The following is a 21,384-nucleotide window of genomic DNA, read 5'->3' as shown; positions in this document are numbered from 1 at the left end:
CCAAAATAAGGTTAAAAGTTCAGTATTAGTACAAAATTTGTAGTAATATACATATGTGCATATGTTACCTACCTGATGACCAATTGATGTCAATTTTTTCGATACAACAGATTTCAGTCAGTGCTTAAAAATAATACTGAGGTTCAATACACAGCCCAAGACATAAGTAGTCTTCATCTATACCTTCTAATAATTTTCAACAAGCATCTATTCTTGACAACACAAGTGATTTCCACCAAATAAACTGGATTAATGCCAACCGATGATGAGACAGGCTTCTGCGTGTGTAAGCTCCTAAGACAGTTAGCCTCATGCATTAAACCATGCCTACAGAACCGATCTGATCCAGGAGAGCAGGGAGTGGCTCAGTTGCACGTCTGTTCAACAACTGCTTGTGGCGGCTGTGTAACTGATACCCATGTACCAGAGTATTTATATCGCAGCTACAACACTCACACGACTTGCAAAGCATTCCTGGAATAAACCAACTGGCCCTTTTACTTAAGATGAACTTGACAGGGTGTGACCGGAGGCTTTTTTTTTTTTTTTTCCAACTGTATCTTCACAACACTCCTCAAAAGACAAGACGCGGTGGCCTTTTGGAAATCTTCAAAAAAAAAAAAACTGCTTCAGCCATTCAAATGTTAAACCTGCTGCAGGCGATGTGAAGAGGATTTGAGCTCCTATCTCAGATAGACTCTGTGGATTTCAGGTATTACAGCTTTAAGTCCCAGGCTTTGACAAACACTTTTAAACTGTCTGTCAGACTCTGACTGATAAACTACACACAGAGAATATTTGGATCAGCTGCCACTGCTGTTATTTGGAGCACAACACTTACATTACTAATTCAGCTCCACTGTATTGCTCTGTAGCAGCAGAAAACACACTTCCCCTTGATTTTGTTCACCCCAAAGTTTGCTCTGCTGCTAACTGAAGCAGTCAACCACATTATCCCCCTGCTTCAGAAACATAATAATGCAAAATGCTCCATCAATGCTGTTAACATGCAGGCGGGCTGGCAAGTCCATTTCATTTACATCAGCAATAAAAAAAATCCAATGCCGGATGACTTAATCACTGAGATGTGATTTACATCGTCTGGGATGACACACTGGATCAGGAGAGGCTGAAGCCTCAACAATAAAAACATGACAGTGGACGTCAGGATGCCGAGCACACTTGACAGAGATAGAGAGCCATAGAGGGAGATTAGGAGAGAGAGAGAGCGTTCAGCATTCACTTTCAGTCCACTTTCATTTCCAAGCCCGCTGATCTGATCGAGAGGAAACGTCCTCAGAAAATCTCACCAAACAGCACTGAGTCGTGTAATGAGATGATGCGATGATTATACCCTGAGGATGGAGGCAATTCCACAATCTCATGCCCCCCACCTGGCAGCACCCTGGCAGGCACAAAGTTCGCACCGCTGGGAACAGCCTGATTTTCACAGCTGAACCCACTCAACAGTCAACTTTTTCAGTTTGGGAAACCACAGACCGAGCGACACATGTTTAGACTTTAAAGCTCGGAGATCAACTTCAACACAGCAACTTTGTCCGCGGTGCGCTCACTGCGCTGTCCACAAATCACACCTGAACACATTGCTTTCCCTTCTTCTCTTTCTTTCTTTTTCTTTTTTTTTACCTGTTGGTCCTTCCATGCTGTCTGCGTAGATCACGGCGCTCAGCATCAGTAGCAATGCCGCTGAATACATGTTGGCAGAAGAAGTAAAGTCCAGCTCGTCTTGTCACAAGAAGAAAATCCTAGAGAGAAGTCCAGCAGCAGGAGCCGCAGGGGCCGCAGGGGCCGCAGGAGCCGCACTGGAGAGAAGTTGTGCGCTCAGCTCCCATTCACCGCTGGTTCCCCCTGCAGAAGCGCTGCCTGCTCCCTCCACAGCCCGCACAGGGAGCATCTGATCTGGAGCTAAAGCGTTCAAAAAGAGCCCCCTTATTCCTCTAACGGCTTCACTACTTTTTTTTTTTCCCACTGTGAAGACCGGGCGGGACGCAGGAATGCGGGTCTGCGGCGCCTCCATGTGGCCAGCGGGTGCATCAAGCAGCCTCGCAGCCACAAAAAGCCCCTTGCATTTGCATCTGCAGTTTTCCAGAGGCAAAATGGATCAGTGAATTATTAGATATACAGCAGGTCACCGCACTGTCACATCACAGGGGACATTTTTCCTCCATGTTCCGTTTAAGTGCATTTTTGGCTTCCAAACACTAATTTCCGTTTGGCTGTTACTCTCTATTATTATGCTAAAAAGCTCCCGATTAAATTCTGACTCACCTCTGCTGAGGTATTTAGGGAGCCACATCTTGCCAAAGGCGACCGAATCAGTGTCCATGCTTGATGGCGCTTTATTTTTTTATTTTTCATCAGTATGACGAATGAGTAGCTGCTCTGTCCGACTGTTTGCAGTATTTAACATAGGCCTGCTGGCTTCTGACAGCAGGGCGGCAGTGTGATAAGAGTGAGACGGAGTGTTACCTGGACAGCCTGGGTTCAGGCCACAGACAAGACGCCCGCTGGCAAAGCTGGCAGGGGACCCCGACCTCTGGCCTCGTCTATGGGCTTTGTTTTAATTCATATTTATTGAGCAGGTATCACTATGTTTTAATGCTTTAAATATATTTGGAGATGTAATTTTTTTTCCTTTATATATTTCTGTTTATTCTTAAATGCTGGTTTGTTCTTATTGTCTGTTGGGTTGTTGAGCTGGTCTCAAGTTCATGTTCATGCTGTTGTCTTTCTGTTAAAGTGTCATTCCTGTCATGCAGCAACAACTAAAGCAGGATACAAAAGTAATCACAGCAGCAGGGCCCTGCTAACCCCCCCCCACCCCCCCATCGACCTCATGTATATTCTTTCAGTGACCAGCAGGGACAGAGTAGACTGTGTGGCACCCAGCCAAGCAGCAGCCTCCAGAGCTGAAAAAAGAAGCCAACACAAAGTGTCAAAAACTGCAGTTCCTTGAATGACCACTTGAGTCTGGCTCCAACAGTGAGTCAACCCTCATAGACTCCCATGTTCAAATGTCCAACTTTACAGCAGAAATAAACATGTTTACAGCCTTGTACAAAAATGGTTTTGGTCTCTATTGATAATTTCCTCCTTCATGACAACTGTACAGGGGTGAATTTTTATATAACTCGTATATAAATTTTATTAGGGCTTAAAGTTTTGCATAATTGAGGACGTGGCCACTTTGAGTGACAGGTGGGTGAACATATGCAAGGCAAGTATACGTGAGTATACGCAAGTGAGGCACCGCCAGGATGGCGACAGTGGACCCGCTGAGCTTCAAACCCACTCTTCAGAAACCTGTGGGTGACGTCACAGAGGTTGCGCCCATCTTTAGTTACAGTCTATATACCTAAACCATGATAACTTCATAGATATTGTCTGCAAACCCCCAGAAACTACTGAAAACTAACAAGTGTTAAAACAATGCACAATGTGCATCAGTGGTTGCTTGCCCAGGGGTCAGGGCCCAGACGGGTCCCAAGAAATATCTGAGGAGTCATTACAGGGATAAGAAAGTAAACAAAAATCAACATTTTTTTTTCTTTAACATTTGCCTTTTGCATGTGAAAATGTGAATTCTTTCACCCCTTCAAAGCTATAAAAATACTTCAAAGGAAACAATATGAGGAGGGAAAAAAAACACTCTTCAGTTTTAATTCCCAACAACTGGGGTCAGATAAACTCATTAAAGGACCCCTATTTCATTTAACTCAAGATTAGGTAATATTCCCACAAATCGATCATTCAGAGAACCTGGAAGCTTCAGGGGCTTCAGGATCCAATAGCTGTTTCAACACTTTATTAGTATCAATCAGTAAATGGATGAATAGTTGAATAAATGTTTATTTTCCCCCTCAATACATGAAAAATAAATATTAGAGAGAAAATATGTGACTAATCAGATGGCAGGCATTAACCAAATGATTCAATTCATAAAGTAAATCACGCCATCATCTCCCCTATAGTAGTTAATGTTTCCACAGTCTTGGTATAGCATATAGCTTTAGGCCTTAATAAACACAGGAATCTCATGTACACAATAATCCATTAAACACTGCAAGAAATTAATGAAATATTAATCAAATTACAAAACATCCTTACAGTGAAAAGTCTTATTTAGCTTGCATAGCTTGTCTCTTTGTTCAGTTTAGTCTGGAGTGAAAGAGCTGATGGGTTTAAAGGAGTGGTTTAGACGACTTCCTGTGGTGCTTATAGGGAAAGCCTAAAGCTTTATTTATATTTCTGCTTTAAGAAATTACACCATATCTATGCTGGCTCTGTGAAGAGCCAAAATATAAATTAAAAACTATGCCACAGGAAACTCCTGTTACCCCTCATTGACTATAAATCAAGCTCAACCTGGAGATTTAGTAACAACTTTGATAAAAACTACTTAAATCATGCACATAGCTTGTATAAAAACTACAATAAATAGTTGGTGAAGTAGATTTTACATTTGTAGCCATAAATCAGGCCAAAATATTACATATATGATCATGTTTTTAGGTCTTGAAAAATTCCTGGATCTGAAACCAACTTGACCTGCTGGTCATTATATTGGACTAAATCCTGAACCCTGGCAGAGTAGTAGAATGGCTGAGTGTTAATATAATGACCCAGCCTGTGTAAGATGGTTTTATCCTCTGGATTTTGATTCTCTTCGGGGTCATTCCATAATAAAGAGCTCCTTTGATGGTCACCTAGGCTTTTATTTCCAAAATTATCAACGCTCTGCAGAGTGAAGTGTGACCAACTCTTTCCTATACCTGTTAAATTTGTGCAGTGGCCCAAATCCACTTGGCTGTGGCTTCAGATGGCATCGAGCCATCCTGCTGCTCACTACTGGACTACTGGCTGCTTCAAAGGCAGGAAGAGCTGGATCAAGACTCTTTATCACCTCCTGCCTATGAAATATTGATTTTGTAGCCTCGGGGCTTTTAACTTGTGTCTGGGAAATATTTATTTTTTGGAGGACGGCTGTGTGTGTGTGTGTGTGTGTGTGTGTGAGTGTGTGTGTGTGTGTGTGTGTGTGAGTGTGTGTGTGTGTGTGTGTGTGTGTGTGTGTGTGTGGGGGGGGGGGGGGGGGGGGCATATTTTGAGCTTGCTTCATTTGCCAGGACATAATATTTCAATGTAAATTTTTAAACTATTGGGAGAGGTTGATATATTGCTGTCAGTGATATAGTGGTCCACATGTCCTTCAAGTCTAATAAGTTGCTCTGTGCTTGCGTTTACAGCTTGCTCATAAAGTGCTTGTGTTACATGTTATATAACCAGTTAATTTGCCTATATTAATTCTGCTGTATTTCAGCTTTGTCACCTGTAATGTAGCTGGAAAGTATAAAGTTGGTAAGATCAGAGCTCCAGCTTGTGATCATCATCAGACAAACTCCCGCCAGTGTAGAAAGAGAAGTCGATGACATCTGCAGGGAAGAACTCTACCTACTGGCCTGTAACTATCTCATATCAGCATTAAAGGAACTATTTGTAAGTGTTGCTATTGCTACAGAGCTAGTGTTAGCATCAACAGCTGTTTACTTACCAGTCTTGGCAAGTGTTTCAGCCATCGTTGCATTTACAAGACAAGACATTATAATGCACCATCTGAGCAGCACTGGATGTTACAGTGACTCTGTATCCTGAAAGTGATGAGACCGTCCAACCAGGTCGGGGCTAGCTGGTTAGCTCGCTAGCTTCAGTACAAGAAAAGAAGTGATAGTAATAGGGGTAAAACAGAAGAAGGTTGCCTGGCAAGTAACTCTTTACTGAAAAGTAAACTGGGGAGTAAAGTAATGAAGTTTAATGCTGAACAATATAGCGGTAGCAAAATTTACAAATATCTCCTTAAAGTTAAGCTGAAATTTGAATTTATCAGTTTTTGTAGAAAGAAATATAAACAGTCATGATACTGGAGCTATTTGTGCATCATTTTACACAATGAAGATAAAACCTTTTTTGGACATGTTTAGGATCATTTCTAAACCTCTCTGATGTGGCATTATCCATAGCAAGCATCTTTCAAACCCACTGACTGAAAGTTTTTTTGTTGTTGTTGTTATTTTTAGCCATTAGCCAGTTGAGCTGTCTCTTTAAAATATTTCACATTTGGAAGAACCATGGTAAATGTCAGTTCATAAAGTGGAAGGTAGCTAGCAAGGCTAACTAGCCCCCTGTTCAAACAGAACTAGCACACTCAGTGCTGTGGTGGTCCTGCACTACACAAGCATAGGAGTTCAACTACTGTTACGACATCTGAATGTTTGTCATCATTGGAATTGGGGGTTGGGCTACGACAATTTCTGTAACCTTCCGAAACTGACAATGACACAAGCGCAGGACGGCTGTGGCCCAGGTGGTAGAGCAGGTCGCCCACTTCTCGGAAGGTCAGTGGTTTGATTACCAGCTCCTCCTGTCCGCATGTTGAAGTGTTCTTAGCCAAGATACTGAACCCCAGTTTTGTGGGTGTTAGGTAGAGAAGCACTGCATGAATGTGTGTGTGCATGGGTGAACGTGACCTGTAGTGTAAAACCCACTGAGTGCTCAGTATGACTAGAAAAGTGCTATATAGCCCTTTGCCACACCCACTTCAAGCAGCAATTGGCAAGAAAGGTGAGAAAGTGGGAGGGTGTAAACTTCTCTCTCCAGCTGTCACAACTGAGTGCAGCACCATGAATGCTTTCCAGGAAAAAGCTTGCACCAGTATCCCCATATTCAAATATCACGACTCGCTCCTATATGACAGCAGGCTTTGCAAATAGCTAGTCGGACACATAACAGAAGACTTCTGCCCACTCTTCATAGATGGATCTCTTTAATGGATCCACCTTTAGTGATGGAAAAGACTCACAGCAACAGGTAGTCCTGTGACCGCAGCACTTTATATGTTACCCAATAATTCAAATCACCATAAGATAAGTACTGTTCATTAGTAGATATTATACAGGGTCGTATCACTGCAATTTTATCTGAATAAGTAAATCATAAAAACAAACAACACGCACATTCTGTGTACTGAATTCTTAGCTAAATTTCATTTCACTTTCATTTTTATTTCAATATTAGACTGAAATATTCAGCTAATGAAAAGGCAGATTAGTGTATCCTCTATATCCTGTGTGCCCTGCAGTATACTGTATCATAGAGTGGTGCACCGCAGAGACTGTGCTCTGGTTTCGGTGCTGTTTTTCCCTTGAATGAACACAGCTGAGGTCAACCTAACAGAAGTCCACTGCTGCAGTTGTTTTGGTGTATGTGTTACATTGGGAGTGATTTAATATGAATGGAAAGGTAAATGAGGGTTGCAGAGGAAGCTTTTGAGCAAGCGGATGCCTAGCTGCTGCAGTGGCACTTTTCGCAATGTGGTGCTTGAGTCAGGCCTTTAGCAGCGGTTTTATTAACCACAATGTGTTTTGTATACAAGCAGTTTAGTAGATATAAGTCACAGGTCAACTTAAGGTCTGAGCTGTTTCATAATTCATCAGGGCAGGGGCACAGCAAGCCTCTGTTTTCCTTTGTTACTGATGAATAGTCCTGCATGGATCAGATCTGCTGTTTATTTAGTATACAGCCTGTTTGTCAGGTTAAGGTGGCCCCAGTTTAATCAACCATGCGGTAAAGCAGTCACAGTGGATTGTGCTTTCCTCTACACCCCACGGTTATTGTATTTAGGAGATTTTCTCTTGACAAATCTGAACTGGCACTGAGAAATCCACATATACTGCACCTTTCTCATGCATTTAACTGTTTTAGTTGCTTGTTTTTTCACAGCTTTTATAGTATGCAGTGAGAAATAATGGCCTCGATTATGCAAGCATTGGGCATTCGGTGCAGTTGTGCATGCACCTGTTTTCAGGGAGTAGAGTTGGTGGGTGGGTTAAAATGATGCAAATGCCTGGTGTTTTAGGACAGCAGGAAACTAAAGTTTGGAGAGCGGTGTTTGTACAACCGTAGTCTTTTTAAACTGTAGCCCAGTGGCATGCAGTGACTTTTACAGATAAGGAAGCAGAGCTGAATAACAAGCTACCTGTCCAGCTCAACATGTTAGCAATCAAACTGCTTTTTCACACAGCCAGACATGGAGCAACATTAGCATTCATGTCAAGTGTCTGGCCACCTTGTGAATGTACATCCATTACTCTCCTCTTCGCTCTTGTTTGGTCTCCACCAACTCCTACCATACGTAAATGTAATATATGTACATATAAAATAAAACCGCATTAGAATAATTTGAAATGTTTAAGATAAATAAGAAATTAATTTTTTTTAAAAACATAGCAAAAAGATTTTTTTTTTTTTATATGTATGTTGTTTTAATAAACCTGCATATATAAATTAAATATGTAACATTTACATGTTACAAATCCATAAGAAATTCATCATACAGATATTTTTAATATATGTACACATACAAATTGTATTGGGGTATTTCATATATGTTATAAACCTATATCTCCATATATCCAGAGGATGTAAATATGTGATAATAATATAGGTGACATATATGGCAACATCCCTCTTGATATAGTTACATGTTATATATTACATTTCTGTATGGGCTGGCAAAAACATCTCACGGCTACACTGCTAAAGGCTTCAGTCTGATGTTTGGTGCTAGACTGGTAGCATACAGAGCGTATCAGCCTTTCACTGATAACAGCTGCTTGCTACTGCTGGAAATGAGGTTGAGCCGAAACAGTAAAGCAGCATGAAGAGTGCAGATGCTCCGTAGAGCTGAGGGGACACTGCAAATTCAAATGATCATTTTCTGTGGCGTTGTCACTACAGGCAACCCCAATGACATTACACAAAGTCCTTTGACCTGTTGTTAATATAAAAAATATTGACTGGTGCAGCTTTAAAGTTACCTGCCTATGCAATCCAGTTAGGCTGTCTTTGAAACTACCTATTGATTTGGATCAATAATCACTCATTTCTGCAGTGTCATCAAGACAATTCCAGAGGGGCACACTGAGAGCCAAGACTTACAGTGACTGTAGCAGACACTGCAATGACACTATTTACATAGTGGTTAAACTGATTCATAACATTATTTGCTGTGATTGACAACGCAGTACAAACAGCTATTCACTTATCAAGCTATCATGCAGCGCTCACTTATCACAAGTGTCTGAGTCAAACTGCAGCATTGCTCACCTCAAGTTTACTCTTTTAAAATGTGCACACTGTTCTCATCTTCATCCACATCTTTGTTCTCCTCTCCTCTTCTCTGGTTTGAGCAGCTGTTCCAAGGCTGGTTAAGGGTAACGTACTGTGTTCAGATTGTACAACATGGCCTTCAACAGCAGTGAGTATCAGCCTTCAGCGTCTGAAAGAGACAAGACTGATGAAAACATTTGTTATGTGTTGGGTCTCCTGTAATTCCAAATTGTAAAATCTCATATGTGGCGTTCTGAGCATCAGAAGGTCACATCTCCAGTCTGTCCTTGTCACTCATCTTGAGTCGTCCTTGAAACACCATCCAGCCCGAGGATGAACATAAGCTGCATTTATAAAGCTGGGCTAATATTCAGCCTGACTGTCCATTTTGCTATCATGCCAGTGTCCAGTCTGACATTGCCATCTTTCAAGTTCAACGAGTTTACAGAGGACCATGGAAAAAGTTGTTCATACAAAGACAACGTTACATCAGCTTTAAAATGCATTAAAACATGTTAGAAAGAAACAGACAAGGTAGGGTTAACTACTTCCATGATGCAAGACTTACCTGTCAGGACACCTGAGAAATCCTTATACACATAACACCCAGCTAAGGGATGATGTGTTTCACTCAAGACAAGTAATTGAGGAAATCATATATGTAAAGTTAGCCCTCTTTGACAGTAGACAAAACACAGGTCTGCTTACTCATGGCTGCATTTGATTGAGGGGTCCAGTTTCAGAGCCCTGCTATCAGTCAGGCTAACTTGGCTAACTGGAATAAATGTCCGCAGTGAAGAAGAATCTTTTGAACAGCTAACTACAACTGATAGGCTAACAGGCTGGTTTGCAAACATTCAGCCAATAAAGCTAACTTAGTCTCCCACAAAGCAGGCCCACCTGTGGTACCTCATTTCAGTAATCATCAAAACCTGATTCTAAATGGGTTTTGTTTACACTATTAACCAAAATTTTATTTACTATTTACTCACAAAAAAGGCAGTCAGGAACAGGACACTGGAGACTCACCTGAGGAAAAACAAACAGGAAAATTCACAGGATGGGCAACAAACAAAATAGTGATTTCAAAATAAAACAGGAAATAAACCAAAAGTCCAAACAAAGAGCCCAATCTCTTAAAGCTTAAGTCCTGAGGCACATGTGCATGATAATCCAAACTCATGACCGATGATAAGAGAAAAGGCAGTTACCCCTCACAAAAATATGTGAGCATGCAAACATAACCTAATTTGAAAGCTGCAGTGTTTACACATGTACAGTACACAAACAGTACGTCATTTCCTTATTACAATTCTAACATCACATCGCAACGCAAAGACATAGAAGACATTATGTCTATAAAACATAATAGATGTGTAAAGAGTGTACATAAAGTGAGATTTAGGTGTGTGTGTGTGTGTGTGTGTGTGTGTGTGTGAGTGTGTGTGAGTGTGCATGTGCATGTGCACGGTAGGATGGTAAGAGTCAATTGTATACCACAAGAATAATAACATCAATAATAATAATGCCATGATATTATAATAATGATAACAATGATAATAATGATATTATAATGATAATTTCCCTTTAAATTCTTTATTGTGTGCATGTATCTGATTATGAAGAACATGCAGAACAAACACTACTGCACTGCAAAGACAATTTAATTCCAAAAGTTAAGCATTTAAATAATTCCATTAAAACTAATAAAACACTGAGTCAAACCCTCAGTGGTGATAACAGTATTAGCTAATGGTCAGTGGTCTATCACTGTACAGTCCACCAATCTGTAGTGACAGGTTGAAACAGAAAACAGTGTGGCGATATGATAACATGCCCCCACATGTCACAGTATCACTAAAAAAACCATCACACAGGGTCAGAGTGACAAACAGTCTGATGGATAGAATTTTGTATTCATTCATTTGTGGAAGGTCCACATTGCAGCTTACAGCCCCTCTCCAAAAGATGTCTGAATGTCCATGTAAGTGGGTTTATACATCAACAGGACACAAGTCAAACAGTCAACATGTAGGAGTTAGCAGTGAAGCTTGAACACTGTTATATAATCAACTTCTATATGTTCAGCAATATTCTGTTTAAAAAAAAAAGTGGGTGGAAAGTGGGTGTAGTAATTGCAAGTAATTAGCAGTTAGGATAAAAACATATTTTCATATTTATTTTATTATTTATCAATGGTTTTGCTATTCAAATGAAATTAAATTCAGTTGTCAAACTGCATGAAATGTGTCGTCTAGTGACAGAGGACAAAATCCTATGTAGCATCTCCACATGTGTGTTACTGTTTTCTCAAGCAGAGCACCCGAAGCTCCAGACACATGTCTGAGCTGACCTCCAAAACGATATTTACATCATGAGCAAAAAAAAAACATAAATGATAAAGTTTCCAGAGGGTGACACAATCTAAAGCTTACAGGCATTTTGTGGCTCAGTTAGTGTGGCAAAAAGCCCACTCACTTGTCAGTTGTATTGAACCAACACTGTAATTATGGAGCATTTTGTGGACAATGTTTTCATTCCTACACATCAATTTTCCAATAAACCTGAGTTAGGTTGCGGGGGAATTTAATCAGTGTCAAAAAGAAAAAATAAAACCGGTGTGTTATGGAAGGGAACGTGTGGGTGGTAAGTGTTAGAGAGTGTGATTCTAATAAGTGTGCCACCACTTATAGGTGCTGACATATAGAGACAAAACATTACATACAGCATACATTCTTAGGTAGATATAATTATAGTGGCAGAAACATTCTGTACATAACATCAAGACAGAAACAAAACCAATGAATAAAATATTTACTGCATGCAAACAGAAAACATATGAAATGCAATTCAGTGCACCAAGATCTTTTACAGATTTACATGCATAATGTGTGTACTTAGAGCTGTGGAGTTGATCTGCTAGGTCTACATCTCAGTCACCGACTGAAGGATGTTCTCTCAAACTGGACCGTTCCTCAGATAGATGCTATCAAATGCTATCAGGAATGTGTTTTAGATTGTATGTTAAATGAATAAAAGTAAGTTTGGTTTTATTCCAGGTGGTTAGTTTACTCAGTGTATGGAGTCATTTACACCTTTGACACTATTGGACTGTTCTAGATCGGCCTCTGTCAACTTTTTTGTTTTACTTCTCTGGTCATTATGCATATCTTTAATTTGAACTGAACTGAACTGAACTGAGGAACCAGTTTGGTCGAACCTGGGACTCATCAGATAGATAAACTTGGTCATTCATCTTCCTGTTATGTACTGTATGTTGATATAATCCAGGCTCCTGATCATCTGTCAGTTGAACCATGCCTTTGACTCCTCCACATCCTGCCACGCTGTCATTTCTGTTTCGACTGAGATACGGGGGATGAACCTTGTTCGTTTCTGGCTGGTTGATGTGGTCATTTTATCGCCTAAAGGGAGCAAAAATATAATTTATCCTCTGCATGACTGATTTTTATTTGTGTGTGTGTGTGTTATGCCAGACATATCATACAACATATTGAATTAGTCCATGTGCCTTCCTATCGTTGACTTTATTAGGGAATTACATCTACAGTCAGCCATCCAAATAAAAACACACGTAAAAAATTTTTTTAAATTAATTTAAAAAAATATTTCATTAATTCATTGTTGAAAGAATATGTATGGGGGTGTTAAAATGAGAGTCAATAATAATAATAATAATAACATAATGTGATAAATAACCTATAAAAATAATGAAATGGTAAAATACATTGATGTATATACACACATAGTATCACCATACTAATCAATAACATTAATAATTGATTATTAAAGACACATAACATAGACAACACTAGACAACACTGCACAGGGTTTCACAAAGGGAATCCATAAGTGGGTAACACAACAACTTATACTTAACAACAACTTATACACACACAAACACACATATACACCAATTACAATAAATATTAATAGGTCTATATCTCAAGATTCAGATGATGTATTTTGTTTTAAATAGTTTCCAATTGTTTCTGAAAATCAGAATTTAAATGAAAATGCCACATTTTCCCATTTGATGTAATGAGGCCTCTGTGAAACATGTGTTATAGTTTGACAGCTGTCATTTTGCACCCTGCCTCTGTTTCCCACCAGCAGACTCACCTGACCTGCTGACCTGATCACCTGTCGTCCAGTTCCTCAGAGTATGCTGTATACCAGTCTGTCTCCTCTTGCTCTCTGTTCTCTTTTCACTTGCATGTGTGTTTTTGGAATTTGCCTCAGGCTGACCCTTTCTATTTTGTTTGTTTGCGTGGGTTTTTGTATCCTTCTTTTTTTTCTAATTAAAGACTCTTTACTTTTACCTCCCGAGACGTGCTCTTGAGAGCTGTGACAACTTTAGAGGATTTAAAAGCTGAGTCAGCCACTGTGAAGAAATTGTCAAGCTCTCCAGTGATGCATCTGCCAATAGTGCCAGAACAATATGCATTTTATCATGTAAACACCAGCTGTATTGTCTCGTGGTGCCTAATAAACAAAGTCAAGGATATAGTACTGTATCAGGATCTGCACACAGGGGTAAAATATCAACAACACATTTCAAAGATGAAGTTTGAAGGTCACAAGATAAACACATATGCAAAAATTATCTTCTTTTTGCAAAACCAACATCAAAATTAATCTTATGCATCATCTTTGAAGTTTAAAAGCATCTTAAAAACAAGTAACTTAAAGGGACTATATGTAAGTTTTCTATGTGGGTGGGGGTGATGGTTACTTGCCAAGACCCTCAGCAATTGCTGTGTTTACAATACAGGTTTAAAATATCAAATATGAGCAGCGTCACTTCTTCAGGGCATACTTGGCAGTTTGGTGCTAGCTGGTTAGACTGCCAACTACAGTAGAAGAAAATAAGAAATGGAAGCAAAACAAGAGTTAACATTAGAAATGACGAATAAAGGAAAGAAGTCTGATGCTGATAATGCTGGTAAAGCTAATGTTGGCTGTATAGCAAAACTTACATACAGCTCCTTTAAGTCATAGAACATATGAACTTGATTCTATTCTTTACAACAGGGAAGTTTATAAATGAGTGTGTTTTCTGATGTATCTGTAATAATGCTATAATAATTCTGTATATATTTCCTGCATATTCTCTCCATATTCCCGATTATGTTGAAAAATGCAGTAGAGAGGCACCACCGCCCGTGCTTCTGTCTTTTTTCAGTCCTCAGATATGGCACTGTGATGTACAAATCAAATACAGTCTGTTGTCTTGGCTGCATCCTTCCGACTGTGTGCTCTCTGTTGCGTGCATATCAACATCAAGTACGAGCCAGCTCTCGTGATGGATGTCCATGCACAATGCCCCCAAAGAACACTTCACTTGAAAATATTGGCCACATCAAGGGCCATTTTCAGGTGGTGTGTAATAGATGCAGAGACACAAGCTACTGCCACCTCATATATCAAGCAGTACACCATAAGAATTACAGTTTGTTCTACCATAGCAGTGCTACGCAGCCACTTATCACTTTTAATGGAGTTTAATGACATTAGTGCAACTCAGCAGAGTGCATTCTTCTGGTGGCAGTGAAGAGAAACAGACCGGGAGGTAACATCTGGCTGTGGATGTGTAGTGAAACCTCCACAGAATGGATACATGCCTGCATATGTTATTTGAAATATGCTTCATTAGTAAAGGCAACATTACGTCCGTGAGCTGTTTGCAATGTGTGTGCATTGAATGGTTTAGACTTTTTATGGTAATAAAGAAAATCATTGAAGTTGGTCTTTTAGTGCTGTACTTCCATACAGCTGGGGGATTTGTAATAAACAGAATTGCACAGTCGAGCATACGCTTCAGCCAAGGCCAAACAAACCCAACAAAATGTACAAACACATAGATCTCAACGCCAGAAATATGTCAATTTTTTGTTTTTTAGGCTCAAAATGAATATAAATTCCCTGAGAAATTGACAGAAATGTCAAAAAATGATGAGGAAAGCAAAAACATTCCTGGATCCGTCCCTTTGACCGAATCCACACCAAACTTTAATGGTTCCTTCCCTGGCCAATGCCACAAGTTTGATGCAAATCAGTCTTGTACTTTTTGTGAAATCCTGCTGACAAACAAACAAACATGGCATGGGTGAAAATAGAAAAACCTTCATCTATGCAGCAGAGGCAAGTCAAATAAGTCTTATGTGACTGTTTTCAGATACAACCCCATGACAAGAAAACTGACCTTTATGTGAGCGCCCCCTTTAAAACACCATCAGGATTTTAATGACCTTGTTGAGTTCCTGTGGCAACTTTCACATCTGCTGATGTGAAAACTAGAGCTGAAATTGAGGAGACAAGTTCACTCCAAACCTCTTCACCACAACAAACCTACACAAGGACATAACTATCTCTCACCTTGGAAGCAAACATAGCCATTTCAAATGATGGTAGAGCAAGAAAGTCAGAGATGAGACGACCTGATATTTCCACCATATTTCCCCTGGAAATAAGATCAGAAAAGTGAAGTTCACACTTGAGACCAGACATGCTGACTTGTGATTAGTTGAAAATATATGTGATTTAAAAGCAAATACATTGTTTAATACAAAATGAATACAAATTCACAAATTTAATAAAATGGTTTAAATTGCTGTTGAAATGTCTGAATAAATGTTTTAAAGCTGTTTGCATAAGAAGGTGATTAAGAAAAAAATGAGTGTCGGGGCCTTTAAATCTATAACATAAACAGCTGGTGTAGTGAGTGAACCTCAAACCTTGAAATGTGGTTTTAAGGCTGGAGATGGAGAGGCAGACTGCACCAGGGGGCAAAAATGGTCAGGAGTGTGTTCCGTTGCGCCTGTAAGCACAAGAGGCATCCTCTGGGGATGAAAATGAAGCCAACTCTCAAGTGCAAAAAACTGCAGTTCCTACAATGGCCACTTGACGCAGGATCCAAAAGTGAGTCAATCCCCAAAGACTCACAGGTTTACAGCAGAAATACACATGTTTACAGCCTGCTACAAAACCACTTTGAGTGACAGGTGGGTGAGCGTCTGCTTGCCACAAACTGGCATTCACCAAGTCTCAGCTCCACACATGCTCCACCTCTTTGCCCATTTTTGGATTAGCCAGGAGTTTGGTGGAGTGAGGCACTGCCAGGATGGCGACAGCAGAGCAGCCCACTCAAAACCACTCTTCAGAAACCTGTGGGTGATGTCACAGAGGCTACGTCCATCTTTATTTAGAGTCTATGGTAACCACATCCAATAGTGATGTCACAGGATCTGCAGTACACCTGTACGTCACTGCTGCAAGGTGAGAAATTAAACCACCACCAGTTAACCAAACAAGAAGCAATGAGGCAATGGGTAATGGTAAAGGTCAAAAAGGTAAAAAAAAAGAAAGTATATCAGAACAAATAATTTTTTAAGAAGCACTAACAAATAATATAGTGCTTCTCCACCAGCACTGCTTGATAAAAATCACCCGGCACATATTCCAACCAGCCTAGAAATGTTTGTCTAAAATTGTGATGGTGTTGGTTCTCCGCCCCTGCAGCTCAATAACAATGCCTGCCGCTCCCCTCCTCTGCAGGAAGAAGACAAATGTAGAAAAAGGTCACATGAAACTGCCATAATGCAGACTGAATAAACTTGTAAGGTGATATTTTCCACACAGCAAAAGCTGTGTTCATCAGGAACTGAATTCAGGTCACACAGCCTAGCATCAGTCAGCCAGAGGCAGAGTGCGGCTTGCTCACTGTACCTGCTGTTATGTATAGATTTGTACTGTTGTGGCCAAACTCCCGTCTGTGTCTTGCTGACTTTTTAGAATCGCGGTTTTAAATAGGTTGAGATGGTGACGTGCTTTTTTGTGCAGCTGGTAGAAAACATTAACACTTTGAACCCGTGACACAATTTATGTATGTGCCTGGCGTGCACATAAATTAATGGAATTAACACAGCTTACCTTTTACAATGATGGTGATGTGCCAGGTGACGTAATGTCAAATTCAAGAGTGCATTTTCTGTTTCAGTGTCATTTCACAGCAGCCTGAAGTTCCCCTGTGTTTCATTTACCAACCAACAGAAACACAGATGTACTGATTTACTGAATTATTAAGTCATCATCACTTTGTTTTGTTAAGTATAAAACCTATTGGACTGGCTTATTCAAGGCATGATGGGTAATTTGGTGATAAAAAGAAAAAACCTCAAATCATAGTTAGCCCAAATGGAAATATGAACAAAGTGACAAAAGCACATGAAAATTAACTTTCATTTTGTTGGTTTTACACAATCAGCACATAGTTTGACAGACATTGAGAATGTGGGAGATTGAGAGAAAACTGCCTTCTTACTTCTTGCAAATCCAGCATAAAGAAAATCACATTTCAACATCAATCTTCTTTGCAGTTTAAAATATCCTGTGCAGCCACTTGAAAACATGTAACTTAAAGGTGCGATGTGTAAATTTTCTCTGCAGCTGAACGTAATGTCTTGCCGAGAGTGGGTTGTGGTGACGGTCGCCCACAAAGCGAACTACAAAAAGTTGTGGTGTCTGTAGGTAGAGCAGGTCGTCCACTGATCAGAGGGTCAATGCGCCTCCAGTCTGCATCTTTGGGCAAGATACTGAACCCCAAATTACCACTGACGTGTCATCAGTGTGTGTATGTGAGTGTGTGTGTGTATGGAGTGTACACATAACACAGAAAAGTGTTATGTGTAGGAAAAAGCTATGCATGAATGGGTGAATGTGGCTTTCCACTGTAAAGCAGTTTGAGTGGTCGATAAGATAGGCTTTACAGGCTGTGACTGTAAAATAACAGTGTGCAGTGATTAATAACTGACAATAGCATCATTACCTTCTTGCTCTACAGTAAATCTCACATGCCAGTTGTTGAGCAGCTAAACCTTTTCTGGAAATTACAGTGTACCTACGGCAAGATGAAATGATGGAGCCTTTAGCCTGTAAATAATGATGGAAGCACGAAAAAAGGGAGGGGGTGGGGTGGGGGGTGGTGCTCTGAGACTTTATTATTCAATGTTCCTCTGAAAACCTAATTTATCTTTTCCTAAACCACCATAGGACGTCATCCACTTACTCAGTTTTTATAGCCACATGAGCAGCCCTGTAGGTCTCTGTCAGTTGTTCCACTGCTTTGGTCCAGGCTGGATATGTCTCCACAGCTATTTCAGTGGACTGCCATTAAATTCCTAATGAATAGAAATCTCTTTGGTGATCCCAGAACTTTTCATCTAGCGCTATCATAGGTCAAGTTTCTATTGTTACCAGTACCTACTAATGACATTCAGCCTGAGCTGAACTTTGGTTATTCTTAATTAGCAAATGTTAACATGCTGACATGCTAAACTAAATGATGAGATAAAAGTACCCAGTGAACATTTATGTTGACATTGTGCTTGTGAGCATGTTGGCATGTTGATGTTAGCATTTTTCTCAAATCATAGCTGTGCCTGTGTACAGCCCCAGAGCTGCTAGCGTGGCTGCAGACTTTTAATCTTGTTTTTATCTTTACTGGCTATTTTTTGATAGCTAGAAATGCTGCAGGATTGGAGATGGCAGCTCATGAATTAGGTTTTGTTTGCATAAAACCTCCTAATATAAGCATGGGTCAAGTTATTAAATTGTAAGGGCATGTGAACAAAAGCAGCAGGCAGCGAACCACTTTAAATATTCAGATGTTGAAAAGGCACACAGAAGAAAAACATTCACACACACACACACACACACACACAAAAGGACAGCCTCAAAGCAAAAGCTGCAGACGTCAGAAGAAAAGTGCAATGACAGACCAAAACAAAGACAGGCTGAAGTTTTGCAGGGAGGCAGTGCGACAGCGAGGGCAGCATCAGCACTCGTCACAGCGGTACTGATAGGGGACATGTTGCCTTGGCTGTGAGCCCTGGCTGCCCCGGCCTCAGCTCTGCTCCAACTGCCATCCACCCCACTACCCCCCCCAGCAGCAACTGGGGGGCAACAGAGGCTGAATAGTGGGGCCCAGACGAAGGGCTGCTTCATGCATCTCAATGTAAACCAGGCGCGTCGGCCTGTCAGCCTGGAGAGCCGTCTCTCTTCCCCGGCTGACACCCGAGCACCCCAGCCAGTTCAACGCTCGTCAGCATTTATTTTCATAAGCGGAGGAGCGGCAAGCTGTCATAGTCTGGGCGAGCGCACCACTCAGATCTCCCCCTTTGTGTGTACAACTCACACACACAGGACACAGGAAGTTCCTCTGAAAGTTTGCCACCTTCATTGTCTTGGCAAAGCTACGTTGCCACACACACACACACACAGCTGTCAGCTTTGGAAACTTCAACATAAAAGGCTTCAAATGTCAGATGTTCACCTCAATCATCCACAGACGGAGGATTAACAGCTTAAAAACTCTTTATCCCCAAGGAGATGGCTGACTTTTAGTCCTCTATCAGCCCTGGCTTGGCTCAGCAGGAGGAGGTAAAGGCCATAGTCTTTCACCCGCCACGCCACACGAGGGTAGTTTCTTTATTTTCAGGCTTTTTCCCCCCCTGCACTTACATGGGTGTAATTGCAGAATGAGATGGTACTTTGAGCTGGGGCTGTTCTCATCAGCACTGAGCAATTACATATGCCCCCAGGGGTGCTGATAAAAACACACGCTGAGAATGAACTCTGCAGTGCCAGGTGATGGTGGGGAGGCTACAGCAGACCCATATTAAACAGAAACGTACTACAGTGCGATGGAGGTGAATACAGATCACTCCCTTACAGGCTCACGCAACCCACACAAACTCCATCGAGCAGGCAGCTCCCCTGCTCCAGACCGGGACTCTGGGCTTTGTCAGTCCGCTGACCTGTGAAAGGAACCAGTCTCCATCTCCCTCGCCTCATTATAGTGGCCAGCCAGGTTGATCGAATAGCATGACTAAAAATATCAGTCCCTTGTGATAGTGTGTGCGTGTGTGTGTTCTGATGGTGTTTTTCTATAACAGCAATATATTTGCATTTGTTTTTCTTTCATATTACCCACAGCTTAACAGCTTATTCTGTCCCTTTTTTTTGCCCCAACAAATTCAGCTTACATAATCAACATGCAGAAATAACAGGAAAGGGTTATAGTCTCTGCACCACTATTAACTGTTCAAACCCTCTCTAGTTATTAATATTCCATATTTTTGTGAAAACTATCTTGAGTTACAGACACATTATATTTTGTATTTTAAGGTGTTAAATTCAGAGTTAAATTCAAATTAAATTAAAAACAGAATTAAAACATTTGTGCCGGAAACATTCTTTTGAAATTTAAAATAATTTAGAATGTCATCACCCCTTAACATAAGCTCATATCCATAAGGTCAGTTCACAGGATGAGCAGACCAGGAAAGTTAATAAAGCCTTTCATCATTAAAGGTCCCATATGGTATAAAGTGAGATGTCCATGTGTTTGTGATTATAAAGCAGGTCTAGGTTCTATATTAATACTGTGAAAGTATCAAAGCCTTAGTCCACAGAGAAATGCACACAGCCTGTATTCAGAAACTGAGCCTTAAAACCAGCCGTCAGGACTTCTTGAACTTTGTGATGTCACAACAAAGCAGTCACTACTCTCAGTCACACCCCAAGTCCCGCCCACCTGGACCCACCATCCAACCTTGCAGGATTTTGTTTTGTCTGAGTGTTTACCTGAAATCTGCAATTTTTTTTATTTGATCACTCAGAAAAGAGTCAACCAATGGAATGGTGGTTCCAGTTGCCATGGCGCCGCGGATGGCTGCCTCGGTGTGTTGGTGCGCACTTTTTTGCCTTATTTTCTTTATAAATTCAGTTTCTGCCTTGGTTTCCGGAGCTCTTTCACCATAGAAGAGCTTATTAACACCAGAGAAACAACTCCAGAGGATTTTTTCACCTTTCTCGACTCACCTGTGGAATTATTGGACATTTTGGTCAAAGGTGCACTGACCGTTACTCTCGCAGTGAAACGCCGGAGGAGAGGAAAACGTGCCGGTGCGTTTGTGCGTCTCCGCCGGCGCGGACTCCGCACACCGCTCCCAGGTATCTTTTTCTCCAAGGTGCGTTCACTGCCCAACAAGCTGGATGAACTTCAGCTACTGGTGCAGAAGAACAGAGACTTTTCTTCATCTTCCGTCCTGTGCTTCACGGAGACGTGGCTGTGTGGATCGATCCGGACTCTGCGCTGGAGCTGGCCGGCTTCCAACT

At 40.9% G+C, this 21,384-nt stretch overlaps 1 protein-coding gene across 4 annotated transcripts in view; it reads right to left on the bottom strand.

The window, feature by feature from the left end:
• The window catches only part of ptprua (protein tyrosine phosphatase receptor type Ua), a 207,542-nt gene extending 204,737 nt beyond the window's left edge, over positions 1-2,805 (bottom strand). For 2 of the 4 annotated variants that reach the window (XM_071499977.1, XM_071499979.1), the window contains exon 1: positions 1,648-2,805. In XM_071499977.1, the coding sequence (XP_071356078.1) occupies positions 1,648-1,717 (70 nt within the window). In that variant the 5' untranslated portion in view covers positions 1,718-2,805. The remainder of the gene's footprint in view (positions 1-1,647) is intronic. The other 2 variants (XM_071499981.1, XM_071499978.1) reach the window with 2 other exon arrangements.
• Between the last annotated feature and the right edge of the window lie 18,579 nt (positions 2,806-21,384).

The sequence above is a fragment of the Trachinotus anak genome, unplaced genomic scaffold (assembly GCF_046630095.1).
Source record: "Trachinotus anak isolate AG129_WGS33_773 ecotype Australia unplaced genomic scaffold, CSIRO_AGI_Tana_v1 ptg000016l, whole genome shotgun sequence".
NCBI classification, from domain to species: Eukaryota; Metazoa; Chordata; class Actinopteri; order Carangiformes; family Carangidae; genus Trachinotus; species Trachinotus anak.
Note: the sequence above shows the minus strand (reverse complement) of the source record. Positions and strands in the feature narration are given on the sequence as shown.